At 35.1% G+C, this 20,803-nt stretch overlaps 1 protein-coding gene across 2 annotated transcripts in view; it reads left to right on the top strand.

Moving 5' to 3' along the window:
- GRK7 (G protein-coupled receptor kinase 7) overlaps positions 1-20,297 on the top strand; it is a 34,224-nt gene extending 13,927 nt beyond the window's left edge. For both annotated transcript variants that reach the window (XM_039357432.1, XM_039357431.1), the window contains 2 exons: positions 12,770-13,041; positions 19,875-20,297. In XM_039357432.1, coding sequence (XP_039213366.1) covers positions 12,770-13,041; positions 19,875-20,199 — 597 coding nt within the window. In that variant the 3' untranslated portion in view covers positions 20,200-20,297. The remainder of the gene's footprint in view (positions 1-12,769; positions 13,042-19,874) is intronic.
- The last annotated feature ends 506 nt before the right edge of the window (positions 20,298-20,803 follow it).

Genomic DNA, 20,803 nt, shown 5'->3' with positions numbered 1-20,803 from the left:
AGTAGATGATTGACAAATACGATGTTCTCAAAACAATTATCTCATGTTATAAGAGGTGAAAACTTCAACATCAGTCCATTGTCAGTTCATTATTTAGTCCTATTTGGACCACTTGGCTAGTCTAATCTCTATAGGGAGGATGGATCAATTAGGCTAGCTGATGAATCCAACTGATTTCTAGTGGATGATGGGGATTTTCCCAGCAATCAAGTGGGCCTGGTTGAACTCTAGAACAGAGAGACTTGAAGCTTCATAGGGTGGCTCCTAATTGCCATTCTATATGGTTCCTTGATTTGCTGAGGAGCCCTGGAGATGAAGTACCTAACAAGAAACCTATAGCAACATTGGAATAGGCAAGGACCAACAACAGCCAGAAAGAGATAAAAAGCCCAGCTCTGGGTCTATACTGTAATGATAAGAGATATAAAGTGTCAATACTTCTCCACATTTATTGCATCCTCAGGGTGCTAGTCAGCAGCATTATTAGAGTGACCTGGGTCCTTTGGGCTCTGGGATACCAGAAGAATCCCTGCTAGTTTTTAGGAGCACTTTGGGAACAAAATTGCTCATACTTACTGTATGTAAATGGATTGTAAATGTCCAGTACTGCATGTACTGGATGTAAGGGGGTGGAGTCTCATGATATGACAGAGATAACATTTTGCAAAGTCATCTGGGATTCTTTTGAACCAGTGACACTCAAAGAAATAAAGAGATTCCTCCGTGGAATGAACTCAGCCTTCTGACTAATCTTATTTAACATCTAACATTAAAACTTTGGGACAGGCCATTCATTAGTTTAAGGCCTGGTATCATCAATAGGCTGATAAATACATAGTTTTATATCTCAACATCAGGTTAAATAAGTGATGTAGAAGTCTTGATCAAGTGCTTAGAGGAGTGAGGGAGAATATGGAATGAAAATGACTGCAGTTGAATCCCAGAAAAATAGAACTACCATTGGTAAAGAAAACCACTACTTAGAAAATAAATCCATCTTAACAGGTTTGCACTTCCTGTAAAGAGCTGGTGCGCAGTTTGAATTGTCCTGAAGTCATGGTTCCTGCTGGAATAGATGGAATCCATAGCCAGGAATACTTTTGGTTGGCTTTGCAGTTCTGCCAGTGATACCCATTCCTGGATCAGGATTCATTGACTCTTAAGATGACTGCAAATTGCTGTACATGGTGCTACCCTTGAAGACAACTCAGTAGGTGAAACTGACATATAAGCAGCTGTTGGCCTGACCAGTGCTAGTCTGTTCAGCAACGTCATACCTATTCTGCAAAAGCTGTGTTAGTTATTAATGGGATTTCAGGTTCAATTCCAGGTGTTGGTTGCTAACTATAATTTGATTTAATTGTTACGTTTTGGACTATCTTCTCCCTTAGACTATGCCTACCCTGCTGGATATCTAAACAAGCAATGGAGGACATGGATGATTGGAAAGGACAAACAGTGAACAAGGAAGATACACTAACTTTGAAATTTTCTTAACATCCATGACAAAAATTATCACAAAAACAGCAAAAAAATACTCCTAGGTCTACATGTATATGAACTTATTTTCATCATCAGAAAGTCTGTTTTTCCAATTGCAATATATTTTACACAAATCTTTATTTTCAAGAACATATCCCAGTGATAATTGAGTGGGGGAGATAATTGGGTGGGTGGGAAAGACTATATTCTGAGATAAAAATTTAACAATCGACACGTATTGTGATGTGATCCAGAGACTACAGTGATCATAGATATAACAGTCTGGATTGAGCTGATTGCTGGAATCAGGAAATAATATAAATCTAGGCTGTTGAGTTAGTTGACAGACAAGATAAAAAAGAAGAAGCAGACAATTTACAGTATCACTTGACTGCTGAAAACAGTTCACCTTGCTCCCCCCAAGATACTTTAAAAATCAGATAATACCTGGTTTTAAGGTTATGCCTGCTGAATGGAGTATACAAGAACAAAAAGGAAGTTATGTCCTCCTTTTGACAGTCTTCTGGTAACCCCTTCAAGATTGCTTGAAGATAGACAAGATGGAGCCATAAGAATCTCTAGAAGATACTCTTCCAAAGGACAGATGCAGCAAAAAAAAAGGTCTGCTTCCTGGGTCCCTGTAGGTGATATTACTTAATTGATGGGACCCAAAGCAATCTGACCTTATTGGAACACATAGGATGGGCAGGCACAACGGGGCACAGGCAGTCTCTCAATAGTTAGGCCCAATGCCATTTCCCTGATCAAAATGCAATATATTGATACAAATTCATTCCCATGTAGTCATATAACATTCAATGCACAATCTCACACACAGATTCAGGTTCCTTACTTTGCTCTTCCTAACCCTGTCCAACCTCTTTAGTAATAACTGTGATTATTAATAATGACAGATGGATAAAGGCTAGAGTTTTGGCTGGGGAAGACTAGATTCTAAGGTAGAAAGCAGGAAGGAAAAAGAGGGCTGATAATGAGAATAGCTTTGTAGATATTGTTATTAATAGACTTTCTTAAATAGTTATCTGACAGCACATTTGCTTTTCTCTAATTACCACCTTACTTTTTAAAAAAATCATAGTTTCTGTTCTATTCCATTATTGGGGAGGGGGGTTTCTTCTCTTTTACATCTTTTCAGAAAATAGAAATTGGATATTCCTATTTTTTTTTTCCAAAAAGGACTAAGCTGGATTCTGCTAGTCTGATTGATTGATTATGTGCCATCAAGTAATTTTCAGTTCCTAGTGACCACATAAATAGATTTTTCTCCATGGTGATCTATCCCTAATCTGTCTGCAGAGATCTGGGTCATTGCATAATGTGTCTGAAGTAGGATAATTTGAGCCTAGTCCTCTGTGTCTCAAGTGAGAACTCAGGGTTGATTTGTTCAATGATCCATTGATTTATTTTGTTGGCTGTCCATGATATTCTCAGGAGTCTTCCAACATCAATGTTCAAAGCTGTCACACTCTTCCTATCCTGCTTCAACTTTCACTTCCATAGAGTGTTACAGGGAATGCAACAGCTTGCACAATTCTGATGTTTGTAGGTAGCTAGATCATGACATTTGAATATCCTTCCTAAGGCCTTCATGGTTGTTCTACCAAATGTTAATCTATGGCATAAACTGTATCTTGGCTGCTCATCCTTTACTGTTGATAGTTGATTCTAATATTTTAGTCTAGACTGTTTTAAACAAAATGTATCATTCACTATATCTTGCAAACCCATAAATTTGATTGAGTAAAACATGGTTAAATTTTTTTGTTCCCTTTCAATTATTTCTTATTCTTGGAGACTGTTTGGACATGTCCCTACAATTTTCTTGGCAAAGTTTATCAGAAGTGGTTTTCCATTGCCTCCTTCCTAGGGCTGAGAAAGTGATTGCCCCAGGTCATGTAGGTGGCTTTGTGCCTAAGACGGGACTAGAACTCATGACCTTTCATTCTAGCCTGATACACCAAACTGGCTCTCACTAGCAATAAGTAGCTATGGGTAAATACAGTTATAGTTTAGGATCATTTAGAGATTTCTGAAAAATGTAATTAAAACTTACTAATCTCTGCATATTATTACATTATCTTCTCTTGAAAATACTTCTCTTTTTATTTTCTTTAGGATTTTAAATTTACTGTCAGTAAAATTGACTGCTGTAATACAGCTACAGAATGACACAAAATATTATAACACTAGAAATGCTGAAAAATCAAACCAGAAGTTAAATCAACAATATCAATAGTGATGTTTCCTTTTATCAATAAACTGCCCAAAAGATATCTTGGAAATAATGGCAAAAGAGGAACAAGTTTTATCAGACAAGACAAAGATAGAGAGGGTTGACACTGAAAGTGATTCTACAAATGAAAGGCTACAACATGTTTTATTGGACATACAAAAGAAATTGGTTGATGCTTTAAAAATCAAGAATCACAAATAATAACCCCCAAATTATTTTTGCAGAAACACAGAAACAGGCAGTCCTCGAGTTTCACTGGTAATTGGGAACAAAATTTCTGTTGCTAAGTGATGTAGTCATAAATCATAATGATTTGAAGAAAGGAAGGAACAGCTAAGATACACACTGCAAGCACAATAAGAAAGAAAAGAAAATCTGAGTAACCATCAAAGATTATATAACAGAATTATCTTTTTTATTTATTACTATTATATGCTACTTTTGATTCAAGAACTCAAGATGGCACATGCAATATTGCTTCCTATTTTTCCTACAACAACAGCCCTGTGAGATAGATTGGGCTGCAAAAGTGACTGACCCAAAATCACTCCCTATGGCTGAGGGTGAACAGAAACTTGGTTCTTCCCACTCCTGGTCCAATGCCATAACAGCATTAACACTATGCTGGTTCTTTAAAGCTTTTTGCTATAAAGTTGAATGGAAGGTAGGCTAAGTACATATATAAAGAAGACACAGAAGGAGATTCATGTAGTAGACATGAACACACACACTATATACGTGTGTGTGTATGTGTGTGTGTGTGTGTGTATGCGTGTCTAGGATAGAAAAAAAAGAATTGGAGAATATATTTTGTACAAACAAAATCTGCCTTCATCCATACTAGTCCTTACCTCATGTTGAGATGGCCCACAAAAATAGTGAACTCACTTAACACATCAGCAGAATTATAGTTTGAAAGACATGCAGCAGTAAAGAAAGAATGCAAGAGGTTTAAATCATTATTCTATTTATTGAATTCTTTATATATTATAGCAAAATTGATCAATGAGATAATAGGAAATATCATCCTTTCAGTGACTAGTTGAATGTTGAACCAATTATTATCGAAAGGAAAGGCAAGTTTTGATTTCTGCCACTTTATTATACAATGCATGGCAGGATTAGTTGTAATCAGGGAGAAATAAATCTTTGAACCAAGTATACTGAATAGCTTCCTGTGGTCCAATGTTACATTCCTCCAAGGTCTGTTAAGGCCACTATGAACGAAAGATGGAACAGTTGGAAGGGAGAACAAAGCAGTCAGTGGCACCCTGTGAAGGAAAGGAGGAGTGAGCTGTATAAAATAGCTGATAGGGCTAAATTCATATTGTTTTGTCTTCCTGATTAACAGTTCTTTTGCCATGACAAATAAAGACTGAACGCACAGATTGTCATTTCTGTTTGGTTTACGAGACTGATTGTGTTTGTTTTGTAAAGAGCTGTGGGAAAATGTGAGCCGATCTAAACCACATTTTCCTATTCTGTTGGAACCCCTAGGGACAGCTGCTTTGTGACCAACAACTCCACCCCAATTTTTGGAGCTTAAATACTACAAGATTTTAGCCAGGACTTTAGGAGAACACTTCATCAGCAGGATATTTTCCCCCAGTACATAAAATGAGTTTGAGTTCTGGTCCTTTCAAATTTCTGAAATTTTTTTTTGGTATACTGGGTTTATTTAGTATTGCTAAACTGAGTCAGTTTCTTATTTGTTTTGATGTATGACTTGTGAAAACAAAGCATTTATCAGCAATGAAGTTGCTACCAAATATATATCATCATATACATCACATAGTGATACATCATATACAGTATATGGGATGATTTTATATATGTGATTTTATAATGCTGGAAAAGAATACAAGTTTAAAGTGAATAAATATTTATTTGCCCTGAATGTCATCTAGAAGGCTTTTAAAAGGGTTGATTGCAGTTACCTTAGTATTGGAGATATAATTTAGGATTTGGGGAATATGCATGCATTGTTTGCATTTGTTCTATTGTTGCTACATTTTGGGGTGAAATGTTAAGAATGTTCTTGTGACTCAGTCTAATCATTGTAAGCAAAGGATGCATATGTTCTTCTTGGCTATATATTTGGAGTTTATGAAATACTTAGAATGTACCAAGACACCCAGGAGTTTTGGACTTTTTATACATAAGGGATGTTTAAAAATAATTATATAATACTGGACAGTTAATTTATATCTGATTTGTAGCAGTGTTGTTTGTAAAATATTTAAATTCATATTTTTGATGAAGAACCAAAGAAAATATTTTTTATGACATTTTACTATTTATTTTCCAGATATCTCACCCTCTTCATGTTAATGTTTTATCATACTCTTAAAATAGTTCTGTAAAGTTTTTTTTCTTAGATTTAGCTTGATACAGTGTAAGAAGTTCGTGAATGGAAAAATAATATAAAGCAAGCATCTAACTGACATTGGTTGATTTGCCCAAAAGCTGAGCAAAATCAGATCTACTTAATATTTGGATGGGAGACTTACAGAAAATTTCCCAATCTTTTATAGCTATATCAGTGACTGGGAAAAGTAAAAGAATGGCAACAACATCCTGAAGACAACTGTATAAATGTCCCCATTGTCCGTATGAGTCAAACTCAACTTGAGAACTTTATTTTATACTTATATAAAATAAAATTAATGAGTAGAGATCAGGAGTGGACAATGTGTAGTTCTAAGAACATATTCAGCCTTTGCGGGGAGGGAGGAGGCAGGTCTTTAGAGTCCATACATACAGTCACAATTACTGAAAACCGCAAAGGGCAATTGTAGTGCGATCCCAAAGATACAGTAGCTTAAAGATTAGACATAGTTCTTTTTAAATGTTCCTGTGACAGAAACTCTTACAAACAGAGAGGCGAGGAGCTGACTAATGAATACTGCAATAGAAAGCAAACACTGGACCTTTGAAAATGTAGAGAATTTCCAGAAGTTTATTCTCCCCTGTTTCTTGAGTATCCAGGAACAAGGGTTGAAAACAAAAACAGACTCTTGGAGCCTCGATAGGCCAAATCAAGAACTTAAAACAATGTTCCAATAAAATGCCTAACCAAAAGAATAAAGTGTTCTGGCTGTAGTGGTTTGAGGCTTGCTTTCCTGTTCTCACTAATGGTCTCAATAAGCCTGCCAGGCTCAGTTGTGGATTGTGTTGTCAGCTCTTACTTGTGTTGTCTCTGGCATCCTTTTTTCCCTCCTGATGTCCCATCTTGAGAAACCAGCTTTATTTCCTGCCTGATCAGTATGTTGCTTCAAGGCCAGGCAACTTAGAAGGGTAGGGGAGTTTGTTTGTACCAGTTTGATAAGGGTAGTTCACTTTTCCTAGTCTTTACTTTTCTTCTTGGTATCTGCTGTCTTCCTCATCTTTCTTCTCCAATCTCCTTCATTAAAATAGTTTTTATACTCAGCCAAGCACTGAGACTACAAATACCCATTGCTTGTTACTATGGCTTACTGACAAGGAAACTGACGTTTTCCCTTCCCCAGAAAGAAAGAAAGAATTTTAATCATAATCTAATAAATAAAGATAGCCTTGTTTTTCTAGAAAGGAAAAAAGTAAATAGATTAATCAACATACCTTTATTTAATTAATTCAATGTGATTATGGCTTGCTTGAGTGATAAGTTTAATTCCTTTCCACATAAGCATACAACCTTTTAATTGCTCTATTGAATTTAGTATTTTTTCATAGAAAAGGAAGTACCCTCCAAATATTTTGTAGTACAGGTCCCATAATCCTTTGCCAACAGCTATGCTAGCTGTTAACTAACTTTCAGAATAATAGAAGAGCATTAAATTGCCTATTCCTAAAATGTCTTTCTGGTGTTCCTCAGTTCATCAGCAAGTTCTTCTTGGGTCAGTCAGAGCTGGATGATCCCACCCAAAATTATGGCTTATAATTCAAAATCTGATAGGTATTTACAAATTCTGCGGTTGTCTTTTTTCAGTTTGTGAATCTCTCAACTTATTCTTGCTATCTGAGTTGATTCATCAAATGCATCTCTAAACCTCTAAATCTTTGTGTGAAGTTCTGATACTTATTCTGTAATGGATCATTGTACAATCCTTTGGCTTCCCTTTTTTTTCAAGAGACTCAAATCAAAATGCACCTTGAAACCATCTGTAAAGAATGTTATTGGCCATCATGTCTTAAACAATTCACACAGACTAAAATTAGATCAGAAAATTGTCTTGACTCCTTCAAATATATATGGCAAACTCCCATGAAAGTGAAGAAATATCAATTGGGCTGCATGTTATATATTGCTTTGTCTGAAATGCTGTGTTAGTTGTACTATAACATTGTGCAGATTTGTTATCAGTATATCCACTTGCTCTTGATGCTATAACAATGCTTCAGTGAGTTGTTCTGTGTACAGTGAGGTGCTCTGATAATCTGATGTCATCTCCACAAAGCAAAGCGAGATTCAATGCCACTCTGAATAAATAGTGATGAGGAGTCCTTGGTGCTCTCTGAGAATGGTTGTTTTCTTGCAGACATTTCATAACCCAAACTAGGTAACATCATCAGTGCTAGTAAGGAGTGGTGTTTGCTCTCAGTTTATATTCTGGATGCTTACCCTGTCAGTGTTGGTGGGAGTAGTCTTGGATGTTCTTTGGTTGGACTGTTTATTGTTAGCTTGTTTGGCAATCCCTTAATTGGGGTATTGTTTACTTCTTGATTGTTTGTCTGATTTTAATCTTGGAGTTCATCAATGCTCATCTGTCTGTTGATTGCTAGTAGGGAGGTGTTTTGGTCGTTTTGTTCCCTTTTTGGTTGGTTGATTTTCTCTTTTGCACAGTATGTAGATATTGTTTATGTTTATGTGTCTATTGATGGCTAATTTGTCAGAATGCTGGGTCTCTAGAAATTCTCTAGCATTTTTTGGACTTGGCTTGGTCTAGGATGGTCACAGTTTTGCAGTTGAAACTATGGTTCAGTCTGTCCATATGTTGTGAAATTAAGGAGTTTTCATCATGTCTTTTAACTGCTAGTTGATGTTCATGGATGCATTTTGCCAGTTGTCTGCTTGTTGTCCTCCATAATGGCTGTTGCATTCATTACACTGTATGATGTAGATGGCTCCTGTTTTTTCTTCTAAGGGCTTCTGGGTCTTTTGGTTTACTTAGGTTGTTTTGGAGAGCTTTAGTTGGCTTGTGTGCTATGCAAGGGGTCCCCAACACCCGGTCCATGGACCAGTACTGGACCACAGCATGCAAGCAACTGATCTGCACAAGCAAGCAAAGCCCCATCCACAGGATGCAGGTAGCACACAAAATCACGCATCCTCCTTTCTGTGGAAAAACCTCTCTCCACAGAACTGATCCCTGTTGCCCAAAAGGTTGGGGACCTCTGTGCTATGCTGATTCCATGTAGTTGTAATAGTCTGTTGGTGGTTTCTGAATAGTGAGGCTTTCAAAACTGATGTCAGCTCTTGAGGTAGGCAATATTAGAAAACAAATACCATAAGAACCATTTGATTGTCATGGGACAATAACAGAATCTTGAAAACCTGACAAGACAATCAACACGGGATAATCCTGAGTCTCTTTTTCACTCTATCCTCTCTTTCAGGGCTCAATTCATGTTTACGTAATCACTCTTGCATTCCTTCTTCAAGGTTATTGATATACAGCTCTGCAGCAGATTAGAAGTGAAATGGTAGATTATTGAATTTTATTTGGGCGTTGAGTATACATACACATTATAAACATACACACTCCATATTTACTCAAAAGGATTACACATTTAAACAGGATTTAAAACTTAACAGCTCCTTTATTATATTCTCTCCTAATAAATGCCCTTTCCTCTTTTTAGATTAGTATTGTATATAGACCTACATGTTAATATAAAAGATATGTGGACAATACACCTTACTATTGTGATGACAGGGTTAGGCTGTTTTTCCTGCAATGGAGTTAGCCAGTGTGATTCTGTAAGCAGTTTCAGAGTTAGCTGAATAATATTTATTACATTAAAAAGTTGCTAAATACAAGTAGTATTTTGTAGCATGATGCCCTCAGTTTTTCCATAATTTTGTATCAGATATTTTCATTTGCTTGTTCTGTATGTATCACATTTTTACACTTTATTCAACTTGTATTTTTAACATATCAGCAATTCCCCTTGATACAAATTAGGTTAGCAATTATTCCTTTTAAGATTGTTATTGAGCTTCCATCACTGATTACAGAAAGTTTTCAAACAACATTCAATAGGCAAGAATACAAGTATAGGCAGTCCTTGACATATGACAGTAATAGAGCTCAAAAATAAGTCATGTTGGTCCTAAGTTGAGGCACCCATGTGACCAGACCTGATTTTATGACTTTTTGTGGTGGTTGTTAAGTGAATACTGTAGCTATTAAGTGAATGTGGTGGTTGTTAAGCAAATCAATGTATCCCTATGGGTTGGAAACTTTCACATCATGAAACTTGGTCATGTGAACGTAGAAATGCTGCAACCAGTCATAAAGGTGAGCTGGTTGCTGAGTAAAAAATGACAATGTCAGGAATGTAAGGAAAGCAGAGCACTATGAAATAATGTAATTTGTCAATGAGAAATAAGAGATTGGGACACCTTAGAACAGAGTTCCCCAACCTTTGGGGCACTGGGGACCTGGAGAAACATTTTTCCACGGACCAGAGGAGGTGTGGTTTTGTGTGCTGCCTGCATCCCGCGGATGGGGCTTTGCTTGTTTGTGTGGACCGGTTGCTGCATGCCTTGGACCAGTACTGGTCAACAGAACGGGGGTTGGGGACCCCTGTCTTAGAACAGAGATCCAAACATGCACGCCATGAACCACGCACGGCCCATAACTTTCTCAAATGTGGCACAAACCACATTAAAATACATTTTATGTGTATTTTAAATACATTATTTAATATAAACCAGATTAAAATATATTTCACAAATATTTAACTAAATAAAATAAAAATATAATAAAACATGGATAATACTGCATTTTAAAATTAAATAATAACTTTAGTCATCAGTCAGGAAAACTCAGAGCTTGTGCCTCTTCCCTGCACTGGGAACTGACCTGTTCCCAACCCTATGAGCTTCCAGTGCATGAAGGTGTTGCTTCTTTCTTCAAAATAGACCAAATTAATTTTTCTCTTTCCTTCAAAACAGGTTGAATTTCCTTCCTCCTTCGAAAATAGATTGAATTCATTTCTCTTCCTTTAAAAAAAAAGGTTTAATAATTAATATCTATTGAGTTTCAAGCTGCAACATGTCCATGACTATTGTTAACTTTATACAACATTCCATTTTAAAATGAATAATGATTAAAGTTTAATTAGGTTCAGCATATATTCAGAGAAAAGGAAAGAATGGGCAAAAATATACTCATGGATAAAGCCATTCATGGACACCCTGACCCTTTTGAAGTTTTTATATGTTTTAAGTTTCATAATTGCCTTATCTGTGGATGGCACATTTTTCATCACATTTTGGTTAAAAATTCGAGGGTCAACTTATTTGCAGATGAGTTTATCCAGGGGCCTACAACTCCCAGTCTGTGGAATGGTACCGGTCCACAGCCTGTTGGGAATGGGCCATGCAAGTGGCAGGCAAGTGCATGAAGCTTCATTTGTGCATGCGCAGGAACTAGATCCCCTCCCCTCAGTCGCTGTACCACTGCTGCCAATCCATGGAACCAGAAAGGTTGGGGACCTTTGGATTTATTTATTAGTATATATGGATACACAGGTACTTTTAAAAAGGAGCTAGCAAAATGCTGGCAAAAAAAGGGGAAGGGGCAGTTGCCAGGAGTCAATCACAACTTTAAAATATGTATTGTACATGGCATACTGTGTATATTTCCTAGTTTTGATATTTTAAGTAAAAATGCATATATATTTAAATATGTTATTATTATATGTATTTACAATTTACTTATACTCTTATATTATGACACATAAAGTTGTATTTAGTTTGGGAAAAGCTGCACAAAACAAAAAAAAATCTCACTCATGGATTGTCAGAAATTAGAGGGGATATTGCATGGAGCTAGGATAGGAGGTAAAGAGTTGATCCCCATGATAAATTGGCAAGAGGCCATTGGGGTGATGGAGGGGTGTGTGTGTATGCATGTACTGTATACGCATAAAGACATATATATATATATATATATATATATATATATATATATATATATATATATATATATACACACACATACACAAGTGTTGAAAACAAATTGTAATATTCTTAATGATAATACATCTCTTTTTTAATATATTGGTTATATCTAATTCCTATCTGATTTTAATGTGTTTTTGTTGTTTTATCAAAAATATATATATTTAAAAATGTGATTTTGTAGGTCAATATGCAGCCTACAGAAATACAAGATTTAGGGACTCTCATTTCTATCTGAGTTTAACACCAATGTCTTAGAGGGATAGAGGAAGTTTCCACTCTTTGCCAATAGCCTTGGGTTAAAATTACTGGTTACATTAGGTGACCCAAATAAGAGAAGCCTACTTATCTCTAAGTTTCTCTGCACAACTCTGCTCTCCATCACTGGGAAATGGAGTGAACTTGGCTTCCCCTGTTCCTTCCAGTAGTTTGTTTAAAACTGCTAGATTCCCTCTGCCAGAAAAAAAAGATTTTTTGTAAGCAGATTAGTAAGAGACAGAAATCTCATTATTTATTCATTTTTTCAGCTCAGGAAAGTGGCATATGTCAGGAAGGTAGAATGTGTGTGTGTGTGTGTGTGTGTGTGTGTGTGTGTGTGTGTAAGGGAGAGAGAGAGGGAAATGGGGAGATGTGCTATATACATGTGCAGTACCCAAAGCTACTGTTTTTAACCAATCATATGTACTAATATTTTTCAGATTACTTTGTCAGAAATTCTATGTCATGTCTTGTGTCAGGATATTTTGTTTCATGACTAAGGTGAAGCTCTAAGGAAGTCATCCAAAGAACTGATTACTTCTCTTTCAAATGCATCACTAATTAGGATTACTCATTATTAAAACTATGTTATGTTGTCACAGGCTGGAACTAATGGATACATGGCTCCTGAAATCTTAAAGGAAGAAAGTTATAGTTATCCTGTAGATTGGTTTGCTATGGGATGCAGTATTTATGAAATGATTGCTGGTCGAACACCATTCAAGGATTACAAAGAAAAGATTGAAAAAGATGAAGTTAAAAAAAGAACCTTAAATGATGAAGTGCAGTTCCAGCATGCTAATTTTGATGAACCAACAAAAGAAATCTGCAAACTCTTCTTGGAAAAGAATCCTGAAAATCGTTTAGGAAGCAGGTATCATTTTTTCTTCTTCTTTTGATTGAGTGGTACCACCATAATTTTTTAAAGAACTGAAGTTCAAATGTCAATACTGTAGAATTTTCCAAGAGTGCTTAAGCTAAAGAACTAAAATCTATTTGGGTGCAAAGATAATCTAGCCACAGTAATCCCCTTCTCCCGGTTGGATTACTGTAAGGCAGTATTTCCCAAACTTGACAATTTTAAGGCATGAGGACTTCAACTCCCAGAATTCAACAGCCAGCGTTGCTGGCTGTGGAATTCTGGGAGTTGAAGTCCACATGCCTTAAAATTGTCAAGTTTGGGAAACACTGCTGTAAGGCATTGTGCATAGCTGCCCTTGAAGGTTCCTGCTTGCGTGATGCAGAATGCTGTAGTCAGATCAAGGATTGGTGAATAGCATTTTATTGAATTTTGTGGAAGAGCTATTAGAGAGCACATAGGAGGATCTGAGCAAATAGTGTTTGGTTTTTGTTGAATCTGGACCTGGAGATGCCCAGGTTCAGTTCCCCCACTGAACCACAGAATTTATTGGATAATTTGGGGTAAATTTTTCACTCCTAGTTCCATTTCTCACAGGGTTCTTGTGATAAAATATCATAAAATATTCCCCATAAGTGCCCTACCTGTCCTAAGTTGCCAAGTGAAAAGGCAGTATGTAAATCCAATAAATAAATGAATGCCATATTATGATGAAAATGGTTGAATAACTATAACCTCGGGTATGACATTCTAAAGGAATTTGGTTTGGGGGCAAAAATAAGGATGTTGAAAAAGAAGCATATTGCTTTTGAATATATAACGTTAAGTAAGATCACAGTACCGAAATCTGATATTAAAATCACACAGTCAGGGAAGGAAAGATCTTGATCTTTGTGTACTAGTCACAAAGGATTCTATCATCATATACAATTTAAACTTTGGTTAAAGCTGGGCAGAAAATTAGGATTTGAGGAAGAATTCTTAGGAAGGAAAGATGGCTGGTATTTTATATATCTTAATTCAAGTATTCTTTTTATAAATGAAAACAGTAGCTGTGCTAAACACGGTTATTAGAGTTAAGCCTGTAGTGATTATAGCCTGCATGCCAAACTGCAGATTCACAATCCACTTCCTCACAACTGAGACATGAGTCTTGGTTATGTATAAATAGCCGGAGACTCCAACCCTCTCTCTGTGGGATATGGATACGTTTTGGAAAAGAGCTAATTTCCATCACTCAGACATTTGGAATATCAAAGAAGCTGAAGAAATCCAGGAACACTGAGGCAGAGGATCACTTGTTTTGTAGAAATGATAATGAGTATAGCTAGGAATTAGATTTTGCTTTCTGTTCCGTGTCCTTTACCTCTATGAACAAGTTATGGAATTGGGTGTTTTAGTTTTCAGACCTATTTCAGGCTGTGTTCCTAAGAATATTTCTTTTCTTCAGAATTCCTTGTGATGTTTAATAATAGTTTGAAACCTCTTCCTACAGAATTTGGGCAAAGGGCTCTTTATCCGAGGGAACTTCATCTGATATTTTTTTTCTTTTTGTGTGTTATTTGCCTTTTTTATGTTTTTATCATGGTTGCTAGCTACTCAAGAGTTGTGTGCCACAAAAATGGGCAACCATATATATCTGACAGATAGATAGATAGATAGATAGATAGATAGATAGATAGATAGATAGATAGATAGATAGATAGATAGATAGATAGATAGATTTGTAGAACAGGGGTCTGCAACCTTGACAACTTTAAGAAGTCCACAAGTCTTAAAGTTGCCAAGGTTGCAGACCCCTTTTGTAGCAGAACAGACGAGGCTAGGCCTGGAGGCTGGTGGTGGCAGCAGAACTATTAAGCTGCTACTCCAAAGCAGGAGATAAATCAAAATTCTGAAAGAGGAGGCTAGTTTTTGATTCTGCAATCCTGCTCTACTACAAAGCAATATTAAACTAAAAAGAGCTTTTTTTTGTGATGCCAATTTAAGAATAATGAGTAAGAATTGTGAGAAGGGGGGACAATGATACTTTTCAAACATGCGCATTGCATGTTGGATGCTTTGGTTATGGAATAAATGAAAAAAAAGTATTAGTGTTTGTTGTCAGATGTTCACTCAGGTGCTCTGTATTTCATTAGATTTCTATAAAGCTCTGATAACATTTAGTAGTAAAACTAAGCAAAAAAAAATCAGATAATCCAAAGATTTTCATAGAACTGTAGAGAAGCTTTTAATAGTGATTATAGACTACTTCAAATGCCAAATAAAATGGCTTATAAATATTTAAATAAATACATTCTGCCTAAAGGGCAACATTTTTCACATAAATAAAATTTATTCAGTCAGAGATGTAATAATATATTTATGGTTACATTCTTGTTTCTAAAATATTAATATTCTGTATACCAGCATTTCATAAATGTATCCCTTCTTCACTGTGTAGGATGCCTTTCAAAACTCAGCAATGTCAGGTAGGGCAAAAGTTAATTTTAATTTAATTTTAAAAGCCCCCTAAAATATAAACTAGAAAATAAGAATTTAAAATGAAATAAGAAGTCCATGTACAATAAATTGGGTCTGAAACAGCTATAAACTATAATGAAATCTTAAAAGTCCTGAATAAAAAGCAGTGTAAAAGTCCTAGAAATAAATAAAATTAATAGTTGGAAAAAGGGTATAGCTAATATATTATTTAAAAAAAAATGTACAAGGAAAACATGGGACATTATTATGAATAAGGCAGCCAAATACCACCTCTAATGAAGGAACTTTATAAACAGAAGGAACTATCAATCTAAAGGAAAAAATGAATACATTTTGTAATAATTGTTTTTAATGCCACCCTATATTTTTATTAGGAAAATATTCCCAATTACTAAGTAAAAGGACAGAGATACATTTTAATGGCTGCATGTTTTAGATCCTTTGCCTTTTGTTCCACTTCATTGAATGTTGTATTAACCTCTAAAGGATCGGAGAATTGTCTTGCCATAATTATTTGTGCAGATGTTTTTCATGCTGCTGTTGATACTGCCAAATGTGCTGCTTTAGCATTCTTTACCAGTTGTGATCTTCCATGTCATGGCAAAGAGGTTTTGCTTAGCCTTTAACAGTTAAATTGTCTTTCAAAGCCAATGTTTGGAGCAATTGATGCAAACTATAATGAAACACAAGGAAATGATGGAATTAAAATGTTGATTGAAAATACTAATCGCAAAGCACAGATCTTTTAAATCGCCATAATTAATAATTTGAACTGGGCTATTTATCTATTAAATTTATATTCTTCCTTTGCCAAAAATAACACTCAGCATGGCTAACAAGCAAAATACAGATGAAAATGTTATGTTTATGGTTAAAACATTAAAATAGATAAAACTATGATTGAATGCACCAATTAAAAAATAAACAGTCCTCCCAATTAAAAATCAACAATCAGTGCCAAACATTTCTTGAGGTTAAAAAAAACCCCAAAACCTTGATCTGTATGCAGAAGATTACAGAAAGAAAGAAGAGGCTGGACTTCTGGCTTGAATTTCACTGAGAATGTCATCTGTCTTATTCTCACAAAATGTGGCCCAAAGAGATGATTTTTTTCTCCTTTTTTTTTTTTTTTTGGAAACCTTAAATCCTACTTACAGGAGATGTGGGATTCCAGTGAGTTTACACCCAAAGTGAATAGAGTATACACTTTTTCTTTCATTTTGTCCAGAAACAGTCTGATAGCTACAAGTATTATACATGCATCTATCAAACTTCATCAATGGCATGCTTGTCTGTCATTTGCTTTTTACTGCCACAATATGTAAGATATTGAGATTGGGGGGGACATTCATTATATATCGGGGGACAGCAGAAATCCTGTCTATGGTTGCTACACTAAAAATTTTGTTCAAGAACAACTTTATAAAGATTAACTTAAGATTCTGATAAGGTCATTGAGCCCTTGAGTTATCTGTTTAAGTATGCATTGCATAAGTTAAAGCTTCTTATAGGCAGCTTTAATTTGCACATTTGACCCTCTAAAAAGGTTCTGATTAACAGCAAACATCAACAATCCAAGGGTCAGAAGAGGTGAACTATTTCATCTCCTAATCCAATTATGTAAGTTTTGTAGAACTAGATTTTCCATCAGAGTTATACAAAAAGAAACAGATCACTAATCAGAAAGAAGCAGAAAAATGTATTGTCCAAAGAAAAGCATTATTTTTGTTGGGGCAAGCATTAAGAAGGCTATGTTCCAAGAAGATGCCAAGATGTAGCATTTGAAAAAGATTGTGTGACTCTCTTTCAGAAGATATTCCCTAAATATATTTGCTAATATTGGAATATTAATATTGCTAAGTGGGATAAAAAATACAAATATAATTATACATACTGTGACTTAGTTTATCTGCAAATCAACTGCCATATACAAAACTTTCCCAACTATGTCTCTAATGAACATATTAGAGAGATACAATGCTTGCTGACCCACAACCCTCACCTCCAGAAAAGATTGTTATGTTAACTAAACTTTTTGCATCTGTATTGAAGAAAGTTGGAAGTTATTCTTTATTTCTTTTCATTTTTCTTTATTCCTTTGCACTTTCCCTTCCCCTATCTTTTTCCTTGTAAACAATTTTTGTTTTTTATTTTGTTTTTTGCAGAACTGTAATAGGATATGTTTTTTATTTTAGCCAGACAACAGCTGAACAGACTTTAATATATTCATTTGCTAACCATTCATTTTTCTGAGGAAACATACAATGTATTCATGATAAAGTTAAATAACTGGGTTAAGTTCACCCAGAGCTTGATGTATTTATGAATAGATCCATGTAGTTTTCTTGGCCTGACATGAATGCACCTGAGATTTTGTTGGTGTTCTAGAAAATATAATTTCAATGGTTTTCTCAGAGATGAACATGATAATTAGAAGTAATATGAAAAGATAGTTATAATGCTAGTAAAATGGTAAAAGTGCTTGAGGATTTCTTTTCAAAAATATTTACCAATCTGCATGTTTATTAAATAAAAATATAAAATAAATGATTATTAATCTAACAAATGAATTAAACATATTAATGGGCTAGTTCAGTAGGTGATCCAGCCAACTATGGCTTATTTAACAAACTGAGATTAAAGAAGTTGTAATTTAGTAGGCATGAGTGAACCAGGAATTAGACTTTTCAGACTGTTTAAATCTGTTTCTGGTAGAGATCTACAAGAACTCTAACAAATGTTAACAAATAAACATTGTCTCCATCATGTTGTTAGGTGACTCTTGTACATGCAAGCAAAGGCCTAGTGGTGGTGCTCAAATCTCAGTTTCTAAAAAGGGAGAAAGTGATGGCCACTGAGTTTCTTCTAAGAATTGTTCCATAGCACAGCCTGATGGCACATAACTCACAAAAAATATCAATAGTCTTGGCTGTCTGAACTAGAGACCTGTAGGTTATAAAACAGTAAGCAAAGATTTTATAGAGTGGGCACTGAATCTAATCTTGGCGATTGTGTTTTTAATCACATCAGCATTACAAAAAGAAGGAGTGCATAGAAATTTATACATTTTCTTTTATTTTACATGATTATGTTCACAGAAAATCATGTCTTTTAATACTACTCAGTTGATGGTTTACTGTCTGTCTTAAAACACTTTTTTCTCCATAAGTAATGAAATTCAGTTTTGGAATCAATTGTACATCATTTTATTTATTTTGAAATTTATGTACATGGACATTTTTTAATACGGTTTTCAGAATGCATTCTTGCCATCCTAGGTGAACAAAAGAGCTTCTTTTAAATTAATTGAATTTATTTAAATAAGTGCTGTCCAGCCCCCCCCCCCAAAAAAAATCTTGGTCTCTCACAATGTAACAAAAAAAAAGATAAAATATAACAGTTCAAAACAAAAACAGCAAAACAAATAAGTTAAAAGCATAACAAGATGACTGAATATGACCAGTAATAACACACAGAAGAGGCTCTATCACCCCAGCCCAAAGCCTTGGAGAATAGGCAGGCCCTCCAGAATCCTATCAACGTGGGAGCTACCTGTTCCCAAAAGAAGCAAAGATAAAATAGGATGACAACTTGACATAGAAAATGACCTGATGCATACCAATTCTTTTGGTTATCAGCTGTGCAAAAACCACAGGGAACAAATAATTGGCCCCCATCCCATGTAGGGCTTTATTACCAGCACCTTGAATTGCACCAGGAAACAGATTGATAACAAGTGCAGCTTACTGTTTCTCCACCAAGTCAACAATCATGCATGATTTGGCCTTCTTACCTATAGGACCTATAGAATACATTGCTTATTTTTTATATAATTTAATTCCTTTGAGATTATATGCATGCCCACTAATGCCCCAGTGGGTGAGGAAGATAAAAATTATAGTCCACAACATGGACTATACTAGAGAAATATACTAATATATTGTTTCTTTAATGCTACTCAAGTTATCCACAAAGGAAAAAGATTAACTAATGAACTCTACACATTCTCAACTAAAGGAGATAATCAGAATGCGATGTAAACTTGACAGAATCTGTTGATGGAGCTATCAAACCTTTTGATATATATGTATATGTATATGTATATGCATGTGTATGTGTATGTATATGTGTATAAATATCTGTATAAAAATTTATTTATCAAGTATTGTTGCTCACTGCAGTATTAAAGCTTCTATTTTGGAAAGTAACAGAAGGCTTCAAACTTAATTCACTAACAAATCTTTGATCATTTCCTTCTGATCCCACTGGTAAATCCACTGGTATGACTAGTACATGCTTAAATATAAATTTGCTTTATAGGACTAGTTTCCTCCTATTTGAAATACTTTCTTCTTTTATTACAGGAGTAATGATGATGATCCCAGGAAACATCAATACTTCAAGTCAATAAATTTTCATAGGCTGGAGGCAGGTCTTATTGATCCTCCCTTTGTGCCAGATCCATCAGTCGTTTATGCCAAAGATGTTGCAGACATTGCTGATTTTTCTGAAGCTCGGGGAATTGAATTTGATGACAAAGACATTGAATTCTTTAAGAAATTTTCTACTGGTGCTGTCCCAATACCCTGGCAAGAAGAAGTTATTGAAACAGGACTCTTTGAAGACCTGAATAATCCCAGCAGGTTACCCGAAGGTGACTCCAAATCTGGAATTTGTTTACTCCTATAAATCTTAAATTAATAACAGAAACGGTGGGAATGCATAATTGAATCTTCCAAGATTTCAAAGGCTCAGAGAAGTTTAATAAACTGATATCCTAAAGGCAAGCTGATGAATTTGTCCTTTTCCATGCTGGAAATTTTATGATAAAGCTTCAAGATTCTTTTATAATAGTGAAATAATTTAAGAACTTGTGATGGTTTCTGGACAAACAATCATAGCTATTAGGACACATCACCATTTGGAACTGCTATTATTTTATTATAATTCCATAATAACACACCTACCTTCTTTACAAAATGGACAGTATTCTTGCAAAGAACAACAAAATTCAAATTGATTTCAGCAATGTAGAGAACTCTGAACACTTATTTAAAATGCTTTCAGGCACAGGACTATTTAAAAAAACATTATTCTTCAATTTCTTTTCCTTAAGGTGAAAATAAACATTAGAAATGGTAGAAAAAAGTGGGAAGTTTACAAATAAAAAAGGTAAATGTCTGGAATTTACATAAAATGTTGTGAATAAGATGGCAATTACACAATAAAATTCTTATCTGGAAGAACCTTTAACTAATCCTTATAGCTTATCTGCACTGTAGATTAAGCATTA

Source organism: Crotalus tigris, unplaced genomic scaffold (assembly GCF_016545835.1).
Source record: "Crotalus tigris isolate CLP2741 ecotype Arizona unplaced genomic scaffold, ASM1654583v1 scf7180000018923.2277400, whole genome shotgun sequence".
Taxonomy (NCBI): Eukaryota; Metazoa; Chordata; class Lepidosauria; order Squamata; family Viperidae; genus Crotalus; species Crotalus tigris.
This window is presented reverse-complemented; position numbering and strand designations above follow the sequence as displayed.